At 52.6% G+C, this 24,865-nt stretch overlaps 12 protein-coding genes and 1 non-coding gene across 13 annotated transcripts; 6 read left to right on the forward strand and 7 right to left on the reverse strand.

Moving 5' to 3' along the window:
* Positions 1-520: 520 nt before the first annotated feature.
* J3458_015474 (uncharacterized protein) lies at positions 521-797 on the forward strand (the record flags this gene model as incomplete). Its single annotated transcript, XM_007814733.2, has 2 exons — positions 521-642; positions 710-797. The coding sequence occupies 2 exons, from the start codon at positions 521-523 to the stop codon at positions 795-797; spliced, it is 210 nt and encodes a 69-aa protein (XP_007812924.2).
* A 521-nt stretch (positions 798-1,318) lies between these two features.
* J3458_015475 (uncharacterized protein) lies at positions 1,319-2,761 on the reverse strand. The gene is made up of 4 exons (XM_066120783.1): positions 2,271-2,761; positions 2,038-2,204; positions 1,599-1,976; positions 1,319-1,530 (listed from the first exon to the last, which is right to left on the reverse strand). Exons 1-4 carry the CDS (start codon positions 2,647-2,649, stop codon positions 1,384-1,386), a joined length of 1,071 nt encoding a protein of 356 aa, XP_065974111.1. The 5' UTR covers positions 2,650-2,761; the 3' UTR covers positions 1,319-1,383.
* Positions 2,762-2,911: 150 nt separating this feature from the next.
* J3458_015476 (uncharacterized protein) lies at positions 2,912-3,399 on the forward strand (the record flags this gene model as incomplete). Its single annotated transcript, XM_066120784.1, has 2 exons — positions 2,912-3,136; positions 3,307-3,399. 2 exons carry the CDS (start codon positions 2,912-2,914, stop codon positions 3,397-3,399), a joined length of 318 nt encoding a protein of 105 aa, XP_065974112.1.
* Positions 3,400-4,286: 887 nt separating this feature from the next.
* On the forward strand, positions 4,287-6,046 carry J3458_015477 (uncharacterized protein; the record flags this gene model as incomplete). The annotated part of the gene is made up of 2 exons (XM_007814735.1): positions 4,287-4,780; positions 4,861-6,046. The coding sequence occupies 2 exons, from the start codon at positions 4,287-4,289 to the stop codon at positions 6,044-6,046; spliced, it is 1,680 nt and encodes a 559-aa protein (XP_007812926.1).
* A 476-nt stretch (positions 6,047-6,522) lies between these two features.
* Positions 6,523-11,118, forward strand: J3458_015479 (uncharacterized protein). The gene is made up of 2 exons (XM_007814737.2): positions 6,523-7,737; positions 7,809-11,118. The coding sequence occupies exon 2, from the start codon at positions 8,498-8,500 to the stop codon at positions 11,030-11,032; it is 2,535 nt and encodes an 844-aa protein (XP_007812928.2). The 5' UTR covers positions 6,523-7,737; positions 7,809-8,497; the 3' UTR covers positions 11,033-11,118.
* J3458_015478 (uncharacterized protein) lies at positions 6,525-8,390 on the reverse strand. The gene has a single exon (XM_007814736.2). It carries the CDS (start codon positions 8,184-8,186, stop codon positions 6,687-6,689), a length of 1,500 nt encoding a protein of 499 aa, XP_007812927.2. The 5' UTR covers positions 8,187-8,390; the 3' UTR covers positions 6,525-6,686.
* A 388-nt stretch (positions 11,119-11,506) lies between the features above and the next one.
* On the reverse strand, positions 11,507-11,579 carry J3458_015480. The gene has a single exon. It is a non-coding gene; the product is annotated as a tRNA-Ala (tRNA).
* Positions 11,580-11,843: 264 nt separating this feature from the next.
* J3458_015481 (uncharacterized protein) lies at positions 11,844-12,176 on the reverse strand (the record flags this gene model as incomplete). Its single annotated transcript, XM_066120785.1, has 1 exon — positions 11,844-12,176. One exon carries the CDS (start codon positions 12,174-12,176, stop codon positions 11,844-11,846), a length of 333 nt encoding a protein of 110 aa, XP_065974113.1.
* A 21-nt stretch (positions 12,177-12,197) lies between these two features.
* Positions 12,198-13,359, reverse strand: J3458_015482 (uncharacterized protein; the record flags this gene model as incomplete). Its single annotated transcript, XM_007814738.2, has 3 exons — positions 12,198-12,318; positions 12,371-12,997; positions 13,106-13,359. The coding sequence occupies 3 exons, from the start codon at positions 13,357-13,359 to the stop codon at positions 12,198-12,200; spliced, it is 1,002 nt and encodes a 333-aa protein (XP_007812929.2).
* Positions 13,360-15,196: 1,837 nt separating this feature from the next.
* Positions 15,197-15,665, reverse strand: J3458_015483 (uncharacterized protein; the record flags this gene model as incomplete). The annotated part of the gene is made up of 2 exons (XM_066120786.1): positions 15,197-15,607; positions 15,663-15,665. 2 exons carry the CDS (start codon positions 15,663-15,665, stop codon positions 15,197-15,199), a joined length of 414 nt encoding a protein of 137 aa, XP_065974114.1.
* A 632-nt stretch (positions 15,666-16,297) lies between these two features.
* On the forward strand, positions 16,298-17,393 carry J3458_015484 (uncharacterized protein; the record flags this gene model as incomplete). Its single annotated transcript, XM_007814740.2, has 2 exons — positions 16,298-16,790; positions 17,188-17,393. The coding sequence occupies 2 exons, from the start codon at positions 16,298-16,300 to the stop codon at positions 17,391-17,393; spliced, it is 699 nt and encodes a 232-aa protein (XP_007812931.2).
* Positions 17,394-19,513: 2,120 nt separating this feature from the next.
* Positions 19,514-22,131, forward strand: J3458_015485 (uncharacterized protein). Its single transcript, XM_007814741.2, has 2 exons — positions 19,514-21,000; positions 21,068-22,131. The coding sequence occupies exons 1-2, from the start codon at positions 20,294-20,296 to the stop codon at positions 21,885-21,887; spliced, it is 1,527 nt and encodes a 508-aa protein (XP_007812932.2). The 5' UTR covers positions 19,514-20,293; the 3' UTR covers positions 21,888-22,131.
* A 72-nt stretch (positions 22,132-22,203) lies between these two features.
* On the reverse strand, positions 22,204-22,999 carry J3458_015486 (uncharacterized protein; the record flags this gene model as incomplete). Its single annotated transcript, XM_007814742.2, has 3 exons — positions 22,204-22,527; positions 22,622-22,744; positions 22,847-22,999. 3 exons carry the CDS (start codon positions 22,997-22,999, stop codon positions 22,204-22,206), a joined length of 600 nt encoding a protein of 199 aa, XP_007812933.2.
* Between the last annotated feature and the right edge of the window lie 1,866 nt (positions 23,000-24,865).

Below are 24,865 nucleotides of genomic sequence, written 5' to 3' on the forward strand. Positions count from 1 at the left end.
ACCGTGTCGAACTATTTGCACAGCTTCACTAAAGTGAAAAAGCGCATGCGGTCCAACGCAACATATTGGGCCAACCTGGCGCCATGCTTGTAGAAATGAAAACATGGGCGTTGATGCGTCTGGTAGCCAGCCCAGGCAACCCATCAACGTCCATACCATCTTGGCCAAGCAAAATACTCTCATCGTCATCCAACGCCTCAAATATTCGCACATGATAACGGTCGTGGCAACTCAAAGGCGCGGCCCACCGAAAAGTGGCAGCATCATAATGACACCAGTTGAGAGCAAAACTGCGGCGTCATCATTTCGCACCCGCATTGCCACCGGAGCAAAAGCGCCGGCTCACGTCGCAGCAACATCAATTCACTCACAAGTCAAGCTTTATTCATAGCGTCATGCAACAGAGTCCCCGTTGCCCCCGGCCTTTAAATACGCCCACGGCTTCCGCTCAGCTCAAGTTGCTGTTTCTGCAAAATCAACTTCATCTTACAGGTTTACAATTCAATACAAACTTCACATTATGGACTCACTCAAGGAAGGCGCCAGCTACGTCTCCGAGCAGGCGAAGAAGGCCACCACCGGCACTTCAAAGGAGGCCAACAAGGACATTGCCAAGGAATCTGACGCACCTCTCGGCGAGCGGTATGTCTTCTTCAATCGTCCCCCCTTTGCTTTTGCACCATGAAGTAACTACTAACTGCTTCCTCAGAGCTTCTGCCGCAAAGGACGCCGTTTCCGACAAGGCTAGCGAGCAAACGCACGACGTCAAGGCTGAGGTTCACAAGCAGCAGACCTAGGCTGCCTAGTCAGAGAAGCACATGGCTCCTTGTGGACCATGTAAAGGTGTTGTCGTGAAGGAGATACTGTACAACGCTGATGTATCTATCTAATGGTGGAGGAAGGCAATGAGCTGGTACATGTCAAGAATGGCATGATTATCTATCTGTCATGTCTATTAATTTTCAGTCTAGTATGAATTGCGTCCAAGCAATGAAATGAAATACATGTATACAGTCTGGTTTTTTCACCTCCATTTGTTGTCCCAGCCTGCCTGTTCGATAACGAATGCAATGGCAAGTTCAGAAAATCGTGCCATGTGCTGTGACAAGTAAGCATGAGAACCGGATGAAGAGATTTACATAAAACTTACGTCGAGCGAGAAGACGCCCATGTCGTCATCAATATCCATGGTATCTTTAGCGGTGTGGACGTAAGGGTCGAATTCGCCGGGAAATGCACCAGCTGACGGGTTGCCCTCCGAGGCAAAAGCGGACGGATAGCCGAGCTGCGTAAAAGACATGTAGTCGGAGCCCGCACCGCTGTTTTCATTATGTCAGCCTTTGGTGGCCTGGGCTGGGAGAACTGAGAGGTGGGAAGCTAGGGTCACCTTGGGAGCTTGTACACCTTGGCGGGAATCGAGACATACTCGTTGGCCAAGTCGGCTGCCCACTTGGTCAGAGGAGCATCCGCTTCCGTCTCAATGAAGCCAATGGACTCGGTAGCATTTTTGGCAATAAAGGCCGTCATGTCCTAGTTCCGGTGAGTTAGAGAAACGGGTGTGTCGATTGACTGTGTTATTCAAGCACACAAATACTCACAAACTCCATCATGGCGCCGATGCGAGCGCCCGACTCCTTCTTGTATCGTGCAATAGCTTGACTGCCCAAAAGACCGCCCTCCTCAGCGGCGTACCAATGAAACTCAACGGGTCCATTCTTGGGGATAAAGCCGCTGGTTGCCAGCACGCGGAAAGCCTCGAGTATGCTCACAGTTCCCGAGCAGTCGTCATCGGCACCAGGCGCGGGCAGGAGAGGGAATAGGTAGTTCATGGAGTCTTGGTGTGCGCCAAGGATGGTCAGCGGCAGCGAGAAGTTTCGCACCTTGGGCTCAAAGCGAGCGATGATGGATGGCTGAGGGAAAGAATGCGTGAAAACCTCGAGAGAGATATGGGTATGGAATGGAGATTCCTTAATAATCTACGCGCAAGCGTCAGCACGTTTCAGCCCCAGCCTCTGTTGGGAAGCAGGCAGGTTATACATCAGCGATGTGATCATGAAGCCACTGGGCACTCTCTTCGCCCGTAACACTACCAAAGTATCTGGTGTAGTAGCTAGTCATGTGTTCCAGCACATGGCGCATCCTCTTTGTCGAGACTTGAGGAAGGAGAGGCTTTACAATGCGCTGATGTGAGAGACTGGGCAAATCTACAACAAGTCGTGAGTGACATGCACACCCAGCTGGTCTGCACTGCAAATTATATCAAAACTTACGAGCCTCTCCAGCCAATGCATCCACATTCTTTTTGTAAAAGCCCTCATGGTCGGTAATGTCGACAAACTTGTGGCCCTTGCGCTTGAGGCGCAACTTGTCACCTTCAGTCATCCATCTGGCCGTCGGCTCACCAGATACGCGGAGCAAGCGAGGCTGGGCAAGCTGGTCAGCTGCCTCGGGGTGCAGCGAGACGAGGGCATCTACAGGATCGGAATGCTCCTTTAATGCATCAAGAATAACGGGATCGACTTGATGATGACGAACTGGGCCCGTGAGGCGGACTTGCGAGTCTTGGGATGTGTCTCGAGATGCGGAGGCGACGGCGACGAAGCTGCTGCCCAGAAGCAGCAGCGAATGTGTGCAGACAGAGGTCAGCATGGCGGCAGTGGCGCTCAGTGGTGCTCAGTGGTGAGGGAGAATATCCCAAGTCGACGATGGAATGGTTTCTCGATGCCAAGTCCCGGTGCGGCTGAAGTGAAGTCGCGTGCTCTGATTGTGAAGCGCAGTCGCTCGCAATCGCTCGCAATCTCGACCCCACTTTCTCGCCAGGGCGCACTCGAGTCAAGCATGGAATTGCTTTTGCGGGTTCCGTACCCAAGAGTCCAAGGACTCACTGCCGACAACATATAAATATCGCACGATGCAGTACGCCGACCAAACCAACATTCGTGACTTTATTGAGGAGCACGGGAGTCTTCTGCAGCAGCATGTGGAAGTTACGCTACGGTTGGGCCTCATGAGTCGGCGGCCGGAAATATTAAATCTACTCGAGACACTCTGCTCTCCTCTGACGATACATCTTACCAATCAGCCAGGACATCAGAGAAGGGCTCGAGCGTGTAGCCTCTGTTTCATCGCAATGCAAGTATGTCGTGCCGAGTGCCCCCCTTGCCTCATTCTCACATCTCCCATCTCCTCCCTCTTCCGCGTCCGAACTTCTCGAACCTCGTTCCCAATCGCAGCCAACTCTCCTTGAACCACCTGTCACGGACGTGGCCGACTGCGCTGCGTTCTAGAAACTAATTCCTCAGAAAGGTCGACAGAAACCGAAATTTCTCCTACGCGGCACCGAGATGCACCCTCTTGGCTTCGGGGATGGGAAACATGGCTGGGTGGCACAGCATTTGATTTGCCAAAACTGTCCCCCCGTGTGATGAGGGAAACTGCCGCGCAAGACGTCCCGAGACACTAGGAAACCTGTCATCTCGCAAGCCACGAGAGATCAACAAAGCCACTGGCAAGGTGGCAGTCTGGGGAGAAGCGCGGAGCCCAATGGGAGACTTTTCGCAACACACCCACGCGACTCAGAATCCTTCGAATGCGGCTTCCATCACGAACATCCATTTCCATCCGGCGGCGCCTTCGTTATCTCCAGATGCGGATACGCCGTGCGGTTGACGGTTGGGAACGAAGAAAAAACGATGCAACTGCCGCTCACAACACCATGGCCACTTCACCCATCCACCCAACCACCCCCACGTTCCAACTCACAAGCATGCCCATGGCCCCAATCTGCTGAAATGCCCAGGCCTCATGTGGCGCCCAAGCTAATGATTCTCCCGCAAAGCCAACGTCCCAAAGGCTGAGGGCCGCCAAACCCAAAGCGGTGGCCGGTGTGTGTGGTTCCATTGGCTGCTGAAGCCATTGACAGATGATGAACCTGATACGGCCTGTTGACACGTCGAGTTGACAATGGTCTCGGCTGTCGCCACCCCCAGACAACTTCCAAGATTCTGTTCCACCGGCTCCACCGAAGGGCTGAGATGGGCTCACATGGGCAAGGCCTTTCCACCACCATCTGGCTGCCGGATCTGTTGTATGCACTCGGCCAGGTTGAGAAGCGCGGGGAGGGGGAGGGGCGAGCCATCATGCAGTCGTTGCTCTGTTATTTAATATCTCATCAGCCTTGCTGATTGTCTTTCTCAACTTTCTTCGTTGCAGTCTTGTCTCTCCATCAGCGAACACTACTTGGTCGATTCCTTCCCTCCTTTCCCCCCCTTGAAGGCTCAGCAACGATGCATCTCGGACACGGCGAAGAGAAGCAGGCCAAGGTCGACTTGGCCGACGGCGGCAGCTCCCAGCATGTGGAAGACCTCCAGATGGGCCATCTCCACCGGCGGCTTCAGAACCGCCAGATCCAGCTTATTGCCGCCGGTGGTTCCATTGGAACCGCCCTCTTCATCAGCATCGGCGGCGGCCTTGCCAAGGGCGGCCCTGCCAGTCTCCTGATCGCCTACACCTTGTACTCGATCGTGCTGTCCCTTGTGAACAACTCCATTGCTGAAATGAGCACCTACATGCCCGTGGCCGGCGGCTTTGTCCGGCTAGCTGGCTACTGGGTCGATGATGCACTGGGCTTCCTGGCCGGCTGGAACTTCTTCCTCTACGAAGCCTTGCTCATTCCATTCGAGATTACGGCTCTGACCTTTGTCATTTCTTTCTGGAACGCCAATGTCACGGATCCTGGTCCAACAGCCGGCATCTGCGCTGCTGTTATTATATGCTACGGGTACGAGCCCCATGTCTATTTCCAACAGATTGTTTTTTTTTATAAGCGGGATTTTAGTTTGCTGACTTTTTTCTATGTAGCCTTCTCAACGTCCTTGCCGTCCGCTTCTACGGTGAAGCTGAATTCTGGCTCTCCGGTGGAAAGCTCATCTTGATCTTCATCTTGTTCGCATTCACCTTTGTCACAATGTGCGGCGGCAACCCCCAGCACGACGCATATGGATTTCGGCACTTCTCCAACCCAGGAGCCTTTGCCACATATCTAAGCAACGGCGACCTGGGTCGATTTGAAGGCTTCCTCGCCTGTCTCTGGAGCGCTTCGTTTTGCGTCGTCGGCCCAGAGTACATCTCCATGGTCTCGGCCGAGGCCCAGCGCCCAAGCATCTACATCAAAGACGCCTTCAAGACAGTTTATTACCGGTTCTGCATCTTCTTTGTTGTCGGAGCCCTGGCTGTCGGCATTATCTGCGCCTACAACGACCCGACGCTCGTCGAAATCTGGTTCGGAACCGGCTCGGCTGGCAGCGCAGCCGCCTCTCCCTACGTCATTGCCATGGAGTCGCTGGGCGTCAAGGTCTTGCCGCACATTGTCAACTTTTTGATTCTCACCTCCATCTTCTCCGCCGGCAACACGTACACGTATGCTGCCACGCGAGCGCTGTACTCGCTGGCTCTGGAGGGCCGCGCGCCCAAGTTCCTGCGCTATTGCAACAAGAGCGGCGTCCCCATCTGGTGCTTCTGCGTCGTCATGTGCTTCCCATTTTTGTCTTTCCTCCAGGTCTCCAACAGCTCGGCCAAGGTCCTAACTTGGCTGATCAGCATCGTCACGGGCGGCGGCTTGATCACCTACCTCATCATGTCCATCACCTACATCAACTATCATAGGGCGTGCCAGGCCCAGGGTGTCAACAGAAAAGCAGAGCGGCCCTACTACGGGTACTTCCAGCCCTACTGTGCTTACATTGCCCTGGCTGTTCAGGGTCTAGTCGTGCTCACGTACGGGTACTATGCGTTCCGGCCCAAGTGGGACGTCGAGGTTTTCTTCCAGAGCTACTCTATGCAGATCCTGGCCGTGCTTCTCTTTGTTGGATGGAAGATACTCAAGAAGACTCGCTACATCCCGCCTAAGGAGGTCGATCTGGTTTGGCAGCGACCTGAAATTGATGCCTATGAGAATTCCTTCACCGAGCCGCCGGTTGGCTTCTGGACAGAAATGGTCCAGATGGTGGGCTTCCGAAGACACCCCAAGTCTGGTGCGCATGTTTGAGTATGGCTGTTCGGCGAACTTATTTGGATTGTCTTATTCGTAGACTCTGGTGCATATTGAAGAGATTCTCTTGTAGTAAATACAATCTGCTGTACGATGTATAGTGAGGGGCAAAAAGTATTCAACCCGGTCAGGTACCTGGCCATCGCGCCCTATACTACAATATAGTAGATTAGTGTATATATTTCTTGGTGGGCGAATATATTCCGCCACAGACTATATTCCCGGTGCATGTGTACTCCTTGGAACCGCGTTGTATTTACTTGTGACGATTATGTATGCCATGAACCACCCAATTAGGCACTGATGCTACCGTTTGCCATGTGTCCATCAAGCACCAGTGGCTCCGAGGGCAGGTATGCTTACCCGTTTATCTATTGACACCCCCCATTAGACTTCAATGTTGGCTAAAAGATGACGCAACGCCTACGCATGTGCTTATTTTGCAGCCTGGTGTGCAAGTCAAAAGTATGCGATTAACGGACTCATGATTTGCATTATACAAGACAGTTCTTTGAAAGCTAGGTCGGCCCATACTTGTAGCTGCTCTACTCTATTCTACCAATTGCCCATTAAATAAAATAGCTCACTTGTTTCATGGTGTAAGTAGTTCCTTTACAACATGGAGTCCGTGCGCCGGTTACTCATGATTGGTCTCTGACACGTCCGTGCTTGCCATGTCTAACGACGTCTCCTGTTCCGTCGTGGCGGCGTTGCCGTCTTGCGACGAATCATCGTCCGTCAAATCTAAACGTCTACCCAGAAGCCTTTCTGCCGCTTCCTTTCCTTCTTGATACCTCTGGTGATAAGTGACGACTAGGTCGACCCGGATTGTCTCGGGACCATGTCGCGCCTGTCCAAATAAGATGGACTGCCCCTTGGACAGGTCGCCTCCTCGGCTGTCAAACGCATCGGCAATGGCAGCATGTGTCGAGACGCTCTTGACCAACTGCGAGTACCTGGCGAGATGCAGGACCGCGACCAGGTAGATCTGGTACCCGATCCAGACGTACTGCAAGTTTCGGGACATTAGGAGGGTTGAGAGAGTCAAGCCCAGGGGGAACATGCCACCCAACAAAACGACAATGACCAGCTGAAATATCTCTCGGGCGCGATGTCGCACGGGATGGCCGTAGTGTCTCATGAATTGCGACACAATGGCTGGGGGACCTGTGAATATCATGAAGCTGCCGCTCGACTGAGGACAGTTAATCTCGAAAACATCATTTTCATCCTTGGCCATTGATTCCGTGACGGGTATCAGCGGCTCGCGATGGAGGGTGAATACAGCGCTCAGGAGTCTCAGTGCCAGCGGCGCAAGCCACAACGCAGCCCATGGAGTCCTCGCGACGGCGATGAGGACGACGGCGGTGACGATGGCTGTGAGCTCTCCAAGAATAATCGCTGCAAATACGGAAACATTGGGCGTCTTTGCATCTTCCCTGACAAATGGAAGACTGGAATTCTTGTCTTTTATCGTTGCCGGGGAAAAGGTCAAGTGGTGGACAGACGTCCAGGCCCTAATGGATGTGTTCTTGAGCGCCATTCCCTTCTCTTGCCTCTCAGCGGGTGACTCTTGGCCGTCCTGGCTGTTCTGCTTCAAGTCTGGAACGTGTAACAGAGCGAGGGCCATGGCCCATAAGCAGTTGCGAGACGGCTTCGTCCGAGGTTCCTGTCCGGGGCTACACAAGGTATGTGTCCAGCCAATGTCCTTGAAAAACGCCGTCCCTAGCATATGGCCGCGATGCTGACCTTGGAAGAGCCCGTGGGTATAGAGAGTGTCGAGAATCTCAAGGGCAGCCTTATGCATCGGTCCACCCATGGGCGTCAATACCACTATCGCAAATACCGACGAGACGGACAAGTTGCACAGGTAGCGATTCGGCCAGAGGAGGTGTTCGAATGGGCTTACCGTGGCCGCCTCTGCGCCAACGTAGCCCAAGAGGGCGCCCAGAGCTGCAAGCGCTGTGTTTCCCTCGTCTGACATTGTTTCTCGAGAGTGGATTTGTATCGCGATTGCGAAAAGGGAGGCAGGTCTACTAGTTTGGTCGACAGGGGGCCTATTGGATGAGGCTGGGCCTTTATATACCTGCAAGAGTTCGACGAGCTGAAGATGCATCTGCAGGCATGTTAGCGGCATAGCCCAGCCTAGCCATCCAATACTTGTGAATCATACAAGGATTCGACAGAGAGTAAGAAGTAGAAATATGCCATATCGCCGCGGTTTCCGCTCTCCTCTCCACATTTTGTACACTTCTACGAGTGCTGGGCGGCAATGCTTTGCTTCTTCCTTTTCCCAAAATTGTCATCACAACCAAAGAAGCAGTTGACCCGTACTTCCCCGTCGTAACCAAAGATCGTTTACTCGCACAAAGTACAACGACAAGTTGGCTACGCTCTGGAGCAGCCGGTCCAAGTTGTGGCCGGCTAAGCAAGGCACTCTGTACCATCATGTCGTCGACTACTACTGCAGCCGATATCAGCCAGCTTGGCGAAGGGCTCCATCTCATGTCGACTGCTGCAGCCGACATCACCGACGCTCTGGAGAAGTGGCGGGCAGAGGTCTACCCCGAGCACCAGCGCAAGATGTCCATCAGCTACCTGTTTTCAGATCAGTGGCAAGACAGCGTAAACAAACTATGGGAGGGCTACAGCGAACTTGAGAGCCGACGTCGCAAAGTCGTCGGGGCAGCACGCCTGAGTTGGCAGGATGAATATGAAGCGGACAACGAGCAGTGGCTGGCATCGAGAAGGGGCATGTTCAAGCCGTATCCTGAGCGACTGTGGCACATATGCCCGCTCTGGGTCTACCTGGCAAGATACCAAGGCCGGCCTGAGCATGAAGACAATCGCCGACTCTATGGCTGGACATCTCTTCTCGGTGACTGGGAGGAAATGAGCGAGCTGATGGAAAAGGACAAGAATTTCCGCAACGCCATGTCGCCCACGCAGCAGCAATCCTACCGGCTGTTGCGACTTTGGTGGGCAGCCACGTACTGCGACAGGGAGCTTGTAGACGCGATGCGAAACTACATTGAGAGTCAAAGATCGGTTCCTACCTTGGATTGGTACACATTGTCAGTTGAGAAGTTTGCCTCCATTGCCCGGGACATCCAGACAGACAAGTCCAAATATCATGGGAAGCTATTTCTCCTTCTCCTCCGGGAATTCCACCCACCTAGTTGGGAGCCGAATGTGTGGCGGGTCTATCTCATAAATCTGCAAATTGCGCGATATGAAGCGGCACGCATGGCCACCATGCAGCAAATGGCATATGCAGTGCTTTATCCTACTACTGCGACGCGGCAAGTGGCGTACCCCGTTGTGGTGAAGAATGAGCATATAGGCCTGCGTAGGGCATGGGCCCAAACCTGTGATAATCCTTACTATCTGTGGGATAGCAAGCATGATAAAACCGTGGTCGTGGAAGACCTGGCTAGGTGCCCCGACTATGTCTGCATCAGCCATACTTGGGGTCGCTGGAATACAAGGACCAAGGCAGACGTCCCTGGAGTGCCTTGGCCTGTCCCAGAGAACAGGATATTCGACGTCAAGAGTCTCCCGGGGCAGCTTCATCAGTTGGGGCGGCGTTACATATGGATAGACTTGTTTTGCATCCCCCAAGCCCGCAGTCTGCGAAGCCGTAAAGAAATTGCCAATCAAGCCTCCATATTCAAGGGGTCGAGCGGCTGCATTGCCTGGATCAACGACGTCAACTCGTGGGACGGGGTGCTCAAAGCCTTGGATTGGATCAGCCTCAAAGTATGGGCGGTTATATCTGCCGGCGGAAAAGAGCTGGTCAAGGACAGGTTGCTGGAGGCAACTAGGTCGGCCTCGGTGCCCATGGAGCTCATGAAGACGAAACGACTTGCTCAAGGCTCGCCGGCCGCGGACAACTTGGTAGGACCAATCGAGCCTGCAAATTGGTTCTCGTCTCTGTGGACGCTGCAGGAGTGTGCTCTATGCCCCGACATCGAGCTGTATACTAGTTCCTGGGAAAGGCTTCAAGACAGATGCGGCACCCCCATCCCCCTCCGAGCCCTCATGTTTCTCTGTTTCGAAAGTCAACACATGTTGACCAATCCGACGGACGACTCCAAGAACCGCTGGTATTCGGACGGGATGAAGGATGCCAAGGCCAGCGCGCAAAGCTTGGTGTTTCCAACTGCAGTACAGGATATATACAACCTCTCCGATCTGACACGCCTCGAAGAAGTCCTAACAGATGCTTCTCCTATTCCAGTTCTGGTGCACTCGAACAACCGGCGCTCGACGTCAAGCCGCGCTCCGGCCATCATGTCAGCCATAGGCGTTACAGACTGGTATCTGAGGAGCATTCACAACAAGACCAAAGAGCCGCTGCTGTTCAACCAGTACCCAATTTCATTCGTGCGCGAAGCAGCTACCAAGCTCGGAGCCCAATTCTACAACTGCCACGGCAGACTGCAGCGGCCGAGCAAAGTATCCAAGTTGTTCCCGGTGACCATGCGGGCCGAATTCGAAGGCAGCATGCTCCCATTTTCCAACTCGGAAGGCTGGTTCAACAACGTCAACGTCCTTTACAACCCGGCCTTTGTCGACAAGACGGACCACGAAGCGGTTTCGACGTGGACAATCAACGAGGACGCCAGCGTGACGATGCGCTCAGCTGGCGTGTCCATGACCTCCCACGATGAGCCCGCGGCACAGAAAGTGGCCGGCCTCGTGATTGGCATTCCCCAATTGGGCGCCGGCAAGGAGGCCAGATCCTTTGGCCAGACCCATGGAACAGAAGACATGCTGGCGTCGCTCAAGTCCATCTCTTACGGGTCTCGGTGCATATATGCCGTGGCCTTGTATGAGGACTCGTGTCTACTCCACGGTGTGCTGCTCGAGCATTTGCCCATTTCAATGTTTAGCAAGCAGTACTTGGTCAAGATTGGCATGTTTCTCATGAAGGAGACCTCCCTGCCACCTACGAGAAACGTACATTGGGAGGTGATATAAAATGGTCGGAGAGGTACCGTTTATGGCAGAATATTTTTACCCTCCAGGTAGCATAGATCAATATACTCTACTATATTATAACATAACGCGTGACAGCCAGGTACGTGATCTGGTTAAATACCTTTTGCCTCCCACTGTACACTGGCGCTTATTTGAAGAGGAACCGTGCTACTACCTGTGTGCGGAATACAAGTGACAATAAAGGGGTGGAGCCTGAATTATCCACGCCGTCTGGAGCTCTGCCAGTGTTTTAAGCAAGACTCTTGCCTTTTGATGAGATACGGGCATGGATATTCGCACACATTCGTGGTGGCCGTGGCATCGTGGGTTAGATTGTAGTTCAACAGCAGAGGTTTCACGTACTATTTTGAATTTGTTTCAAGAATAAATAAAAAGAAAAAAAGAAACATGGACTGCGCAGTGGAATTGGGGGGTGACTTTCAAGCGAGGGCAAAAAAATAACAACAACACAACTGGAGAAACGGGGATTTGAACCCCGGACCTTCTACATGCAAAGCAAATGTGAGAACCCCTACACCATTTCCCCTGTTATTATTGCGACGACGTAGCACCACAACAGTCTGATATACCTAGGTGCCCAAAAGTCTCATTGAAACACTATGCATATTTACGTACTACTTTAACCATTTTCGTAGCTGGCCATTCTCATGCCGTCTTCCTGCGCTACTTTGCCTTATTCGAATGACCTCTCTGCGCCCTTGGTGTGGGTAGCACGTCGGCCGAGAGTTGCCAGACAATCTTGACAACCGCGCACGTCATGGCAAGTAAGAGACATGTCTACCTAGGCGGCTTATGAAGCAACCCAGAGTACATCAGTCCCAGCCATTTTAATACATGTAATGAAATTACGGCCTTGATTCAGTGCAAAGACTGCCGGGCGTTGCGCGGAAGCGGAATTCCAGCCCGGAGCTGCCATCTGCTTCAGTGACGGCATGTGTGACGAGTGTAATTGACTCCCTGTGACAAGGCCATGTGCCGGTATAATTCTCACAGGGGGTCGCTTCTGAGAAATAGATGTCACGCTGGACATGTGGTCGTACGGTTGGCCAAATGATGGTGGTACATGTTGGAGCAAGCTTATACTTGGGCCAGTGTATCCAGACGGGCCATGGCAAACGGCCATACATTGCCTCAGGAACAGCAACTAATTTAGCTCACTATTGAGCTTCACCGCCTTTGAGGATCCCGCGTCGATAACCACGGCAGGATTCTCAGAGGTGCCGTCTCGCGAGACGGTATTTCCTTTCTTAGTCGTCACCGAAGCTCTGCCGCGATGTTAGAAAATCACCTCCAGAACAGGCATGCCGAGGTGCTTACTTTTCGTGCTTTACGTCCTTCACCGTGCCTTCTGGCTGGCCCTGGCCCCAGTTCCAACTTACTGTGTCTCCCTTGTTTGGTCCTTTCTTACCAGAAGACCCGTTCTTGTTGCTCCTCTCAGTCTTTTTACTTTGCTGGCCATCCTCATCGGAGGCAGATTCCTGGGTGTCTTGCTCAGTCTCGGCATCGTCTGTGGTATCTTGCTTGTTTGCCGATTTTGTTGCGCCGTTGTGGCCGTTTTTCTGGCTCTTGGGGGCCGACTTTTGCGTCCTTGGTCTCTTGTTCTCTCCATCCTGGTTGTCCTTGGAAGCCCTCTTTGTACCGACGTCTTCCACTTCGTCTTCCTCTTCGTCTTCGTCTTCCACTTCCTCTTCCTCTTCCTCTTCCACTTCCTCTTCCTCTTCCTCTTCCACTTGCTCTTCCTCTTCCTCTTCGTCTTCCTCTTCGTCTCCCTCTTCCTCTTCGTCTTCGCCCGCATCCTCATTGTCATCCTCATCGCCATTACCTTGTCGTTCCTTGAGGGGGTCGTGGCCCCAGTTCTTCAGGGACGCATATGATTTTGTTTTTTTGACTTCTTCAACGGACTTGTTGTCGTTGATTTTGCTCTCCTGGGCCAAATGCCGCTTGCTAGCACCACGGTGTCAGTTGGAAGAAATGACATCGCGGTGCGGGACTGGACCTCTGCCTGAAAAGGAGAAAGTAAAAAGGGAAAAAAGGAGAAAAGGAAAACCATACCAGTATGAAACCACCTTTCTCATGTGCTGAATCTGGTCATCAGTGTACTTGTCTGGGCTCTTTTGCGGATTGTCTTTGAGAATCTGAACAATCTTGCGCCCGCTATCGTGGCCGACGGATTCGCCGCCGCCGTCATCTTCCTTGGACCATCCCGCGGCCTGGGAATCACCGGACTTGAGCCACTTTTCTAGTTCCGCTGCCGACATGTTGACGAGCTCGTTGAACTCGCGGATAACGTCGTTTTTGCCCTTCATTTTTGCTATTTTTTCGCAATAGATTCAATACGATCCCTGTCCCCCCAAAAGAGCCGAGATGGTCCAGAGGGGGTCGTATTTATGCAAGGTTGTCTGGAGAGTGCTCCATTGCCGCCATAATCGGCGCGTCATAGAGTCGGTATAAGCCGTGAGACCCACGTACATGGCTGTTTCCGTGTCGCTTTGCGCAATAGCCAAATTGGCTTAACAAAATTCAAAAAAAGAAAAATGAAATGGCAAAGTCTCGTCCCGTGCTGGAATCCGCTCGATCCACTTCTCCAAGTCTTTGTCGCTAATCTGGGCCGGCCATCTCGATCTGCCATTCTTATCAAGATTACCCCAACTCCACAAACGCATGTCCGCATCGTAACCGCGGCGAAACAACTTTTCTTTGCCCTCCGCTAGAGGAGGCTAGACTGCTTACAATGGCATCGGCGTCATCGGGCGTGGTTGCTGGGTCAAGCATGACAAGATGGCGGGCAACGTCTTGGCTACCAACACACGGCGGCTAACAGTGGACCGAGACGGATATCACACGGCATTATATATTATTGGGGTAAAAAAAAACAAAGCATACCATTCATATTCGGGTGGCCTTCGGTTATGAGCAAGTCAGTACGTCTAGTTCATCTGCCTACACTGTCAGCAGACCTTCAACATTCTTGAATACACGCGCTGGATTCTTTATTTTAATTCTCCGATAGACTTGTGTAACGGTTGTCAAAGTGCCATGAAAGCTCAATGACCGGGGTGCTTCCATCAGGGTTTATAATTGGAAAATGCTTTTCGCCAGTCAAAGTCTCAAATGAGCAGGCGAGAATGTGATACAAGGTGTAAATGAAGGGTAAGCCCTGAGTACGGAGCAAGACTAGAGTATTTTCCTTTCGAAAAAGGCCAATTATATAGCTTGAGCCCATCATCCTGGGTTGAGATATTACGTGTCATTTGTTCCACGCCCCGTTGCATCTGCAACCTAAAGGAACGGGTAGACATGTGATGCATGCCGCCACAGGACCTTCGCCTCTTCAATACTGAGGCTCTGCATCTGCTTGGTGCCTCGACTGGTCGCGCTCAATGTAACTTTCGCATGGGCTTTTCTTTGCATCTGCGGTGTCCTCATCTCTGTGCGCTACCCTAGACGGCATTCACGTCAACCGACCCGAGTCTAAACATACATGAGTGACACCGGTACTGCCCAGTCGATAACTTTCGGTAACACGGTCACTGGCTTCACGTAAAGGAGCCAAGAGAGGACGAAGGTACACGTATTCTTTAAACTATTACCCAGCTGGAATCTCCCACCACTGAGCTCTCTGCCGCGAGTGCCGGAGCGGCTTGTCACGTAACAGACGGGTTGCACCTCGCATCCAGGGAGAAATTCAGATCTACGCTTCTGTATATTCCCGGTACATCCCTCCTTCAAGACCATGGGATGCTTTTGCCTTTTCTGACAAACTTGCGATTGCCGACGCCACGGGACCAACTGAAGAGACGCCCAAGGTATAGTATTCAAACGCCAAAAGGAAAACTTTCTTCTATAATGCATTACCCCACGCGCATGAATGCTGTAATTGAATCCCCCATGAACAAGAGGTCTGTTTTCCCTTGAAGCTTGAGCTGTCCCATCCTCTCCACCTCGTTTGATAAGCAGATTCAGCTCGGGGGTTGGTGGTGGGGTCTGACTCGAGACGCGAAATTGCGACCCATTGACCCCATCTTTGTTTGCTGCGTTGATAGCCGAAGCGCTTCGAGGTGGTTCCATCCTATATCGGAGCAAAAAAATAGTGTCGTGAGACTAGTCTTGTTCACCATCTTGTAATGAAAATTATGGCGTGATTCACCCTGCTTGGTCGTACATTTCGTCATCGTCCTTTGGCCATTCCACCTCAAACAAGACATCCCCGTCTTCGGGGTCTGACACAAAGGTGAATGCCACGATGCTGTTGTTCTTTAATCCACATGCAGTTGGAGTTTTGCTTTCATCTTCGCCAGTCTTGATTCTTTTCCATCCCCTGGAGGGGTCGTTGGGCACGTTGAGAACTCCATAGGCTACCTTGGGATTTGCAGGGATTGTCATAGTCTTTTGCGGTGCCATAGCTGTGGTGAGGCCATCCGGATATCGTTCGCTCAGAAGTTCAAGTAGCTCCTTGGTGACTTCGGACATGGGTGCCTGTGCATCTGCGAACATGAAGATTGTGTGAATGCCGTGCTTGAGGCGTAGCGAGATGTGGCCGTCATCCACGGTAGTCTGTCGGAAGTGTTAGTATAGTGAACGGCACGAGTTGCATATAATCACGACGTGCCATTTTTGCGTGAGAACGTTGCGGTTTGTGTAATGGAGACGGCCATGAAGTCGGGTCGTTTCTCTTTAGATTCACAGTCGACCACTTGGTGAAGCTTCAGAAAAAGAGTTATCCCATCACGTGAGAGCTTACAACTTGGCTTTTCCCAGCTTCCGCTGTGGCTAAACTCGTGTGTGGCGCACACGAGGAGGACGGCACACGGAAACTCCGCTCCGGTGAGGACCCTCGACTTTCACTTTCGAGGCTAACGACGTTGAAAAAAAAGAAAGGGAAAAACGGCATCTCAAAGATAGCTTCCTAACGATGTTGTTGATCGAGAACGGCAACCTGTACTGTTGATTTTTGTTTGATTTTCAACCACTTCACACCTATATTCCAACGCCGCGGCAGCCTTGATCACCCATCCCCTGACGGCTGGGATCGTTCACGTCATCCAACGCAAACAAGCCTACTGAATCCAACCCCTATCGCAAGATCGACGAGGCGACGTGATAAGGAAAAAACGTGACGAAAGGGACGAACACTCTGACGCACAGTAGAAAGCCTCGCCATAAAAAGGCTGGCACAGCAAAGTTCTGAGATTTCGCAAACCTGACCCCAGAGCACGGATTCTCTCTTTTTGGACTGTGTACGCAATGAAGGCGACACGGGGCTCCGTCATGGATCTACCAGCTTCCACAGATGTGATTGCGCCCACCACCTCTACACCCACGCCGTCACGCTCATCTTCAGCGTTCCACGATCACGATGCATTTCCATCTGATCCATACCCCAGGCTGTCCATTTCAACGCCGGCGCGCATTCTGCTCGGGTCGGTCTCGTCGGGGGCGATTGGCTTCACGCTTGGTGCCATGCAGGGCGGCCAGATGGCTCAGCTCCGCTTCCGGGCAGAACACGCACACAAGATGCCCGACACTACGACGGGCTGGTATCTCTATCACAAATCCAAAAATTATCACGCAATGCAGGGTGGCATCCGTGAGGGTTTCCGAATGGGGGCCAAGACAAGCTTCTGGAGCTTTGTAGCACTGGGACTGGAAAGCACCGTTGACCGCTATCGAGGCAGCAGCGACATGTTTTCGACGACAATGGCGACGTTGACCGTAGCGGGCGCGTTTTCCTTATGCCGTAAGTGGAATCTCGATGGAATCGCACATTCAGTACCTATCACGTCTACACATCGGGCATCATGATCTCCATGAGCCGCACCGGGTTTAACTCTCCGACCTGCGTGTCTAAGCCCACATTTTACCCTTTTCTCAAATTCAAACCTCGCCCCCCTCCCGTCCGATTCCAATTACACAATCCCACTCCGTTCCCTTCAGCCAAGCCTCTTGCCTGTTTCTTCTCTGGTGTCAGTCTAGAGGCGCCTGAAAGACTTGATGAGCAGTTGGTTGTCAGATCAAAGGACCCATACAAGGCATGGCAAGTGTCGGCTTTCTTATCGCGTTGTAGTGGCGGGTACCAGACAAATGCAAATGAGACGTGTGGCTAACTGGCACCGACTTTCGGCTGCATGGATTAGATAGGTTCTCGCTGTCAACAGCTGGACGCACGGCCAAGCTTGGACTGCTGTTTGGGCTTGCGTACGGGGGGGTACAGGACCTCGTAGGCTTGGCCCGCGGTAGACCGATAGGGTATGTGGAGAGCCTCCGACGTCGGTTTGGATCTCCAACTAGCCACGCATACGCAGCCCGACCAGATTCAAGCGCCGGCGTCGATGGTGCTTGAGACGAAAGATGGCAGACACCACGCACCACAGACCAAAACGGCGCCGGCCCCAATGATAACCCTAGTCGCAGCGCGGTAGCCAAGTTGCTCGACCAGAAAGCTTATCCACGCACCAACTTCGCATCCATCGTCACTGCCATGCAGTCACACCAACCAACCCATCTCTTTTTTAGCGCCGGAGAACTACTGCGTACACACTCGTGCAGTGGGTAGCTGGAAGCCACGGCAATTGGCCTTGTGGCCCCAATAGTATGCCGTCCGCTGCTCCGTCATCATCGTCATCATCATCGCTTGCCCAGAGCCTCGGGGCTATCAATGGAAGCACTGCGGGGAGGACTGTTTGCAACTGCCCCTGGACTTGGGTTTGCAGCTGCCGACGCCATGCGAAGGGTTCCATACCTTCTAAAGCGGATTGTGGGTTCGGGGTCCGACTTTCGGCCTTACCGGCAGTGGCTGGTTGCGGGTCACTTGACCTGGTGAGCAAAGAATGACGCTACGATACGGAGTAATACAAGAAGTAATACGTACGTACGGAGACGACGAGTGACCATCCCCAAACCCAGAAACAAACCCAAGTCGCATACCATGAATCGCAAATGGGTTCGACCAAAAATTGCTACCACCATAGGGCCATGTTCCCATACTCTCCACCCCTTTTACGTGACACAATTATGCGATGCACAAAGACACTACCCTTCTCTTGGTCATGTATTTCTAATCGAGCGCAGTGTCGTACTATGGAGCACGGGAGTGGTGCCGCGTCACTGTGACATCGTTCTTTCGGTATTACATATTACCACGCACTACAGAAGCTCGTAGCGAAAAAGTCCGGGGATACCGGGGTATGCCCATTGTGTAAAGTACTAGCTCACGGGGGATGAAGAAGAAGAAGAAGATCAAGTGAGGGGAAAGGGGGTCAAGGGACAAGGCATCAAAATAGGAATTCGGCTAGAAGAAATGGACAGAGCGTCGGGGAACAATGGACATGAAACGAACAGCAAGACCATTGGTTCCCGATGGGTTATGCCACGTATTAGTCCATCTACGTGATGCTGTTTGCAGCCTGGCCCGTGGTCCATCACCTACATGTCATGCTTGTCCCAGATGCGCGTCGCGTCCCTTGTTCCCCCCCAATGGATACGTACATGTGGCCGTCTGGGGTTGAAAGTGCTCCGTGCCTTCCCCGTGCGGAAAAAACTCCTCGTCTTGCTCACTTGTTCGGTGAGCGAGAGATGCGGTGCGTATGTACGCTGTGTGGCCCCTCCCCTTGGGCCCCCTCAAATGGAACTGGCCAAGGTGAGACATTGGCGTCGTCACAGACTCACAGACGCAGGCTGTGAACGCTTGTTCTGTCCCTGGTGTGCAGCATGACGACTCTGCAAGATTGTGCCCAGATCCCACTGCACATCTCTCTCTCGAAGCGTCCACGGCCCGCGAAAGCTTTTGCATCGGTCTGTCGAGCTGGGGGGCGGCTCTTAAAAAAGGTACCTACGACGTTACGGTGTGCAACGGGAAGTAACAGCTTTCTTTGGGTGTTTTTGCCTCTGACACGGCTGGTCCTATCCGCCGTATCGGAGGCATTCCAGAAACAAGGATCACGCAGGACGCGACGCGGCCATTGGCCAATGCAAGCTGATATCAAGTGTGGGGATACCAAAAAAAAAAAGGAAAAGAGGAGTCGCGGCTACACTCGGGCGTCCAGGTCGAGGCTAGTAATTTCGCAGCGGGGGGCCACGTGATCGTTTTGCACCCGATTTGGAAAGCTGGCGGGCATGGCCCTGCATGATTTGCTTGACAGGAAGAAGGGGGGCGTGCATGCACGAGTCCGGGGGGAGGCGTTGAACGGCATGGCTCGGGTCTGGTGGAGGCTCGAGATAATGCTTGAGTAATAGATAGCACTTCTTGCGGTCTCTTTGGTTCTGGGCTTGGCCGGGGGGCGTGTGGTTTTATTGGCGTGGGCCCTTTATCGGACCAGATGCTGGATGCGTGCTCTGGTGTCTTGGTGTTTTTATCAGTCAAGCGACGAGAGGCTCGCTCGTCCGAGTCGCCGCCCGCTCGCCGCCGCACGAGATTATCAATACCCAGGCCTCCGTACGCCGGCATCTGCCTTGCTCTGGCTTGTTTGTTACTCGGCACACTCGCGAGCCACGCCCCCCCTCTTGGGCCTTCGTGTCCCACGATAACGCCGTTGCCGGACCCCCGGCTCTGGCGGAGGCAATGGCCAGCCAAAAGGTATAAGACGACTTTTTGCCCTCCTCCATGACGCCCGCCCACCCCACGATCTTTTGGTCACCTGGTTAAACAGAAAAACACACCGACCCCGAAGCGAAAGGCGATCAGGAAAGGAGATTGGAACCAATATTAGAGAGGAGCCCTCGCCGCCACCCTTTTTGACGAGAGTTGGCCTTTGGGGTTTTCTTTCATCTTGTGTCCATACTAACCATCGTCGACATCATCATCATCTTAATATACCACAAACGTTTGCCCAGCTGAATCTGCTGTGGACACTTTGCTGCTCTCTCTCGACTCTCACAACTCATCGCCACCAACGAAGCTCGCTTGCTTGCCTGCTTCGCTCACTGCCTCTCTTATCTCTCCATCCCATCGAGGCACCCTCCCATTCATCCCATCCATCCCATCCATCTCCCTACCTCCCAAGATTCACTGATAAGCCCAAATCACCCAAACCCAATCAATACTTTACTCACACACCAACGCCAAACCACCAAGAAAAAGATAAAGCGCCACCCAATCGTCGCTTTGTTTTTTCTTCTCCCACCTTCGACCACTCTTCATCATCACATCACATCACCCATTTCCCATCAGGAAACAAAACGAATACCTAGCACTTAGGCAGAGCCAGCCGACTTCACTCCTCATACGAAGCCAACAGGATTGCAATGAGACCCGCGCCTTCTCGTGGGTTGGCTTGCTTGCCCGTTCGCAGGGCCTCTACTTTTCCCAATACCGACTCATTCTCATCCACATATGCTCTTCTCGCGACGGCGGTGATTCGTGCCAACCATGGCCACATCACCACTTCTCCCAGAGGCAGCTTTGCCCTCATGGTCCAGCAGCGTCGGGGTATTCACTCTTCAGAGCGCAAGTCGTCGACCGTCGCTGAGCTGCCAGGTGCCGTCCCTCCTCCAGCCAACTTGGAACCCAGCCGCGCACCCCTCTCGGTTTTGCCCTTGAGCATGATCCTCCGCTCCTTGGCCACAACTGTCGTGTCTTCCTCCCCTCTGCTTCTGCCACCGTCGCTGCAGATCATGAACTTGCTGGCCCACAGCACCAACCCCATCTTTAACCCTGACAGAAACCCTATTCTTCGATACTTCCTCAAGAAGTCATTCTATGCCCAGTTCTGTGCTGGTGAGAATCCCGCTGAAGTGCAGGCGACTATTAACAGGTTGAAGAACATTGGGTTCACTGGCGTAATCCTGGGATATGCTCGCGAGGTCGTCTTGACAGAGAAGCAGGCCGAGGAGGTTGAGTTGGCTGCTGGACAAGAGACCCAAAAAGTCATCGACAACGAGATTGTGCCCTGGGCTGAGGGTACTCTTGAAACCGTCCGTTTGGCACAGCCAGGCGACTTTGTCGCACTCAAGTAAGTACTGTATAAGTAATATTCATTTCGCAAAAAACAAGGGCCATCTTGCTAACCTCGCTCATAGGTTCACCGGCGCTGGCAGTCTGGCTCTGCATGAGCTGAAGCACAAACTTCCGGCCAGCCCTTACCTATTCAAGTCTATCGATTCCATCTGCCAGCTTGCTCACGAGCGTGGCGTTCGTCTCTTGTTCGATGCTGAGCAGGATGCTCTCCAGGATGGTATTGACGACTGGACCATGGAGTTTGCCAAGAAGTACAACACCTCCCCTGACACTTGCACAATCTACGGGACCTACCAAGCGTACAAGAAGAAGACTCCCGCCGTTTTGGAACGCCACCTTGCCATGGCCCGGGAAGGCCAGTTTTCACTTGGTGTCAAGCTGGTTCGTGGCGCCTATCTTGGTTCGGACCCTCGCGAATGCTTCTTCGATACCAAGGCCGATACCGACGCGTGCTACGACGGTATTGCTGCGAGTGTCCTGACCCGTCAATGGAACACCACCCTTGAAGGCAAGGGCGAATATCCCGTGGCCCATCTTGTCCTTGCCACCCACAACGCCGAGTCTGTTCAGAAGGCCCGCGCGATTTGCGACGCTGGTGGTGCCAAATCCGAAATTGCCTTCGCCCAACTGCAGGGTATGGCCGACGAAATTAGCTGTGAGCTGGTCGAGGCTAGCCAATCCGCACGCGCTGCAGGCGCCTCCGCTACTCCCAACTTGCCCGCCTACAAGTATCTCGTTTGGGGGACCACTGGCGAGTGCATGAAGTATCTGCTTCGACGTGCTCAAGAGAACAAGGACGCTGTCCAGCGAACGAAGAGTGGGCGTGACGCCATGTGGGCCGAGGTTGTCCGTCGCGTGAAGAATACTCTTCGTCTCGCATAGATTTTACATCCTAGACGGCGAAGTGATTTCCTACCACTTGCTTTTTTCCTTTTCAATGATCCTGTTGGCAATGGTTTTGAGAAATTTCGGCGTTGTTTATATACATTTCATAGCGATTCGTTTGGAGCAAAGGAGCATACTTCTACGATGTTAGATTAATGAAAACCAACGCGGTAGGGGAAAGAGCGGAGGGGTGGTCAGAACGTATGACATGATGACTTACAGTAAATCAATACAAAAACATCTTAAAATATTCCCGTTGGCCCAGTCCTATTAGAATATCGGTGAATTTTTTTGCTTGTTTGTTCAGTGAATATCAAAGCCCGCGTAGTGCTATTGCGCTAACTACAAGTGTGTCTAATTCTGCTCGTTTTTTTTGTTCGTCTTCAATGGCCTCGAGCCAGTCCAGGCCGTTGAGTTTGTAATATTTGCGAACTTTGGAAATATCTGTTGTAGCGGCTATGTTGGCATCGGTGACTTCAATGGGAGTTCCCTTGACATGCTCCGCTAAATGTGCCTGGATGCTTTCTTTGGACGGAGCGGAATTCGACTCCGGCGATCCCGACGAGTACGTAACTTTGATGACGACGAGGTTCTTTGTAGTAGGCGAAATGCCAAACCGGCGGTACGAATCGGTAATCTGACCTGCCGTCAACAAGTCTGTGCTGGGACTTATTGCAGAGTTTTTGGAGGGCCAGAGCAAAAAACGTGGCCATCGGAGTGCGTTTTCTTACATTATTGGACGGATTTAGAGAGACTACAATCTCAGAGTGTACATTTGGCGTCTTGAGTGAGCCATTCGTAGCCGCAGTGACGGCCTTAAAAACGGCTGAAAGCAATTGCCGGCGAGACACCGCCTACAAGTCAAAATATGGACAATGTGAGCTGCATACTCTAAATGCTTAAAATCTTATAGTGCCTCTGGGAAGAAATGGGGCAAGTCATGGGGCTAACAGTACCACAGAGGCGTCAACGAAAGCGTACTCGAAGTCGGCATTTCGACTGAGGAGTTGTTGATGGAGGAAGTCTGCATTATGGACGCTTTGATAGAGGCCCAGGTAGACCTTGTATGACGGGGGAATGTGTTCGATCGACAGGGCTTCCAGCGTCATGGTTGGATGTTGTAGAATGACTCAAAAGAGACAAGTCGTCTACCGGGCAAAACGTGTCCTAGGCGTGATGGCGGTGACAGCGATAGTGGATGTTTGGGTTGCTGGGAAAAGACCAGTTCAGATGATCAAAATGAGGTTTAAACAACGCACGAGAAGATCTGGTGCGTGCCCCGCAGTTCCGGCCGTGCCGCCCCACCTTTGTGGCTTTTGTGGGCTTCTTGTGTCTTTGACAATGACGGTGATGGGTTGTGGACCAAGTCGGCGCTTGAACAGGCAAAATTAGGGACGGCGCATCATCACCATCATCATCGTAGTCAGCGTCATCGTCATCATTGTTCTTTACTTGGCAGCGAGCGACATTGCCTCGTGAGGTGCAATATCGGTTCTTCCGTCTCCGAGCCATCTCTTGGATCTTGTACCAGGAAAGGAGGCTGTTAGGAATCCTATTGTTTGCATTATGCCACACGCTTCAAGCTGCCGGCTCTCGCCGCCCGAAGACAAAACGCAGGTACCCTGAAGCTTCCCGTCATGACTCGATAGTGCCGACAAAGTACAGAGCTGAAGTGCTCCCAGAACAGATGACCAGCGTCCAACAAGCAGACCAGGCTACTGACAACCTAGTCGGCACTTTAAAGCTGCAGTATACAGGGTTCAAGGGCTGAGAGCAGCCACAATTCATCATTTCTGGTTTGTCCCGTGGAAATGGTTCCTCTGCCGGCTTCAGAGAATTTGCAGAGAGTCGACGGCCCGAGCCTTGGAAATTGAGTGTGAAAAATTCTTTCGTCAGTCGGCAAGGAAACCGAATACAGCATGCCAAAAAATGTCGAGCCCAAACCGGAAGTTTTCTAGAACACATCGAGCCGGGAAGTTTCCTTGCGGGCTCGAACGTTATCTACGCGGGATGGAACATTTAGAACTCGGGACACCTTTCCCCCCCACTGGAGCGTCCTGGCCTCAGAATGAGTCGTTGGCGGGCGGTGTTGTCTACATCACACCATCTGGGTCCCCTTATTCTAAGTTTCGACCGGGCGACGGGGCTCGCGCCTAGTAGTCGGACATTGCGAACCCGGGCAGCCCAGTGATGAGGGCCAGGGTTATCAGGGTCAAGTTTGCAGACAGGGCCGTGTAAGGCCGCCTCATTGGCAAAGCAATGGGTAAATACACAAGACCTGGGTAATAAGTGCGGATCAGGGTATCGAGCAGATCGTCGCTTGCTCCGGCTAACACAGGGGTATTGTTATGAGGAATCAAAGGTATAAAAGAAGGAGATGAGTCTGTTTCCAAAGCAGGCGTCATGGGTGAAAGGTGTCGAGTTGCTAAAGTTTCTTGGAGAACCTTGGGGAATTGCAAACACGCCACTTTTTTCTTTGCCAAGAGGAAACCTTCCAAGGCATTCTCGGGATTCCGCAGGGCGCATTGTACAGCATATGCACGCTCATTAAGGTGCCACCCTTGTCTGATCCCTACCCAGGCGCATCAACGTCACCAGGTACCAGGTAAGGAGCCATATCGTGTTCCGTTGATACCGTTCGCCTGCTTTTGCCCGCGCAGATCGTTCGAGCTTGGCAGTAGGTATGAGAATTCGGAGTCCCCAAAGTCTGTTATGGTCAAGTCTAAACGGATAATGTACATTGACAGGCAGTGAAAGCACCAGCCCGCAGGGAAGAAAACAAGAAACACCTTGCAAAGCTGAGGTGTTTTCAGCGCTTTAGGACTAGACGCCGCACCGAAGCAGCACCAAGCAGACAATCCCTGAAGCTTGCTTGCACAGCCACCCAGCAAGACATTTGACAGCACCCCAGGTCCTCGGATGTGACTGCTCTGGCGCCAAATATTGGTTTGGACGACTGGGGACTGTCACGCTTT

The sequence above is a fragment of the Metarhizium acridum genome (assembly GCF_019434415.1).
Source record: "Metarhizium acridum strain ARSEF 324 chromosome Unknown scaffold_356, whole genome shotgun sequence".
NCBI lineage: Eukaryota > Fungi > Ascomycota > Sordariomycetes > Hypocreales > Clavicipitaceae > Metarhizium > Metarhizium acridum.

Bases quoted from the DNA above. Each gene is read 5' to 3' on its own strand.
- J3458_015475 (XM_066120783.1), bottom strand. From the start codon at position 2,649: ATGCTGACCTCTGTCTGCACACATTCGCTGCTGCTTCTGGGCAGCAGC. The intron at 1,977-2,037 runs GTATAACCTGCC...GCTTGCGCGTAG, and splicing joins TTCATGATCACATCGCTGAT to ATTATTAAGGAATCTCCATT. The intron at 1,531-1,598 runs GTGAGTATTTGT...CACCGGAACTAG, and splicing joins TCGGCGCCATGATGGAGTTT to GACATGACGGCCTTTATTGC.
- J3458_015478 (XM_007814736.2), bottom strand. From the start codon at position 8,186: ATGCCGCTAACATGCCTGCAGATGCATCTTCAGCTCGTCGAACTCTTG.
- J3458_015479 (XM_007814737.2), top strand. From the start codon at position 8,498: ATGTCGTCGACTACTACTGCAGCCGATATCAGCCAGCTTGGCGAAGGG.
- J3458_015485 (XM_007814741.2), top strand. From the start codon at position 20,294: ATGAGACCCGCGCCTTCTCGTGGGTTGGCTTGCTTGCCCGTTCGCAGG. The intron at 21,001-21,067 runs GTAAGTACTGTA...CCTCGCTCATAG, and splicing joins GGCGACTTTGTCGCACTCAA to GTTCACCGGCGCTGGCAGTC.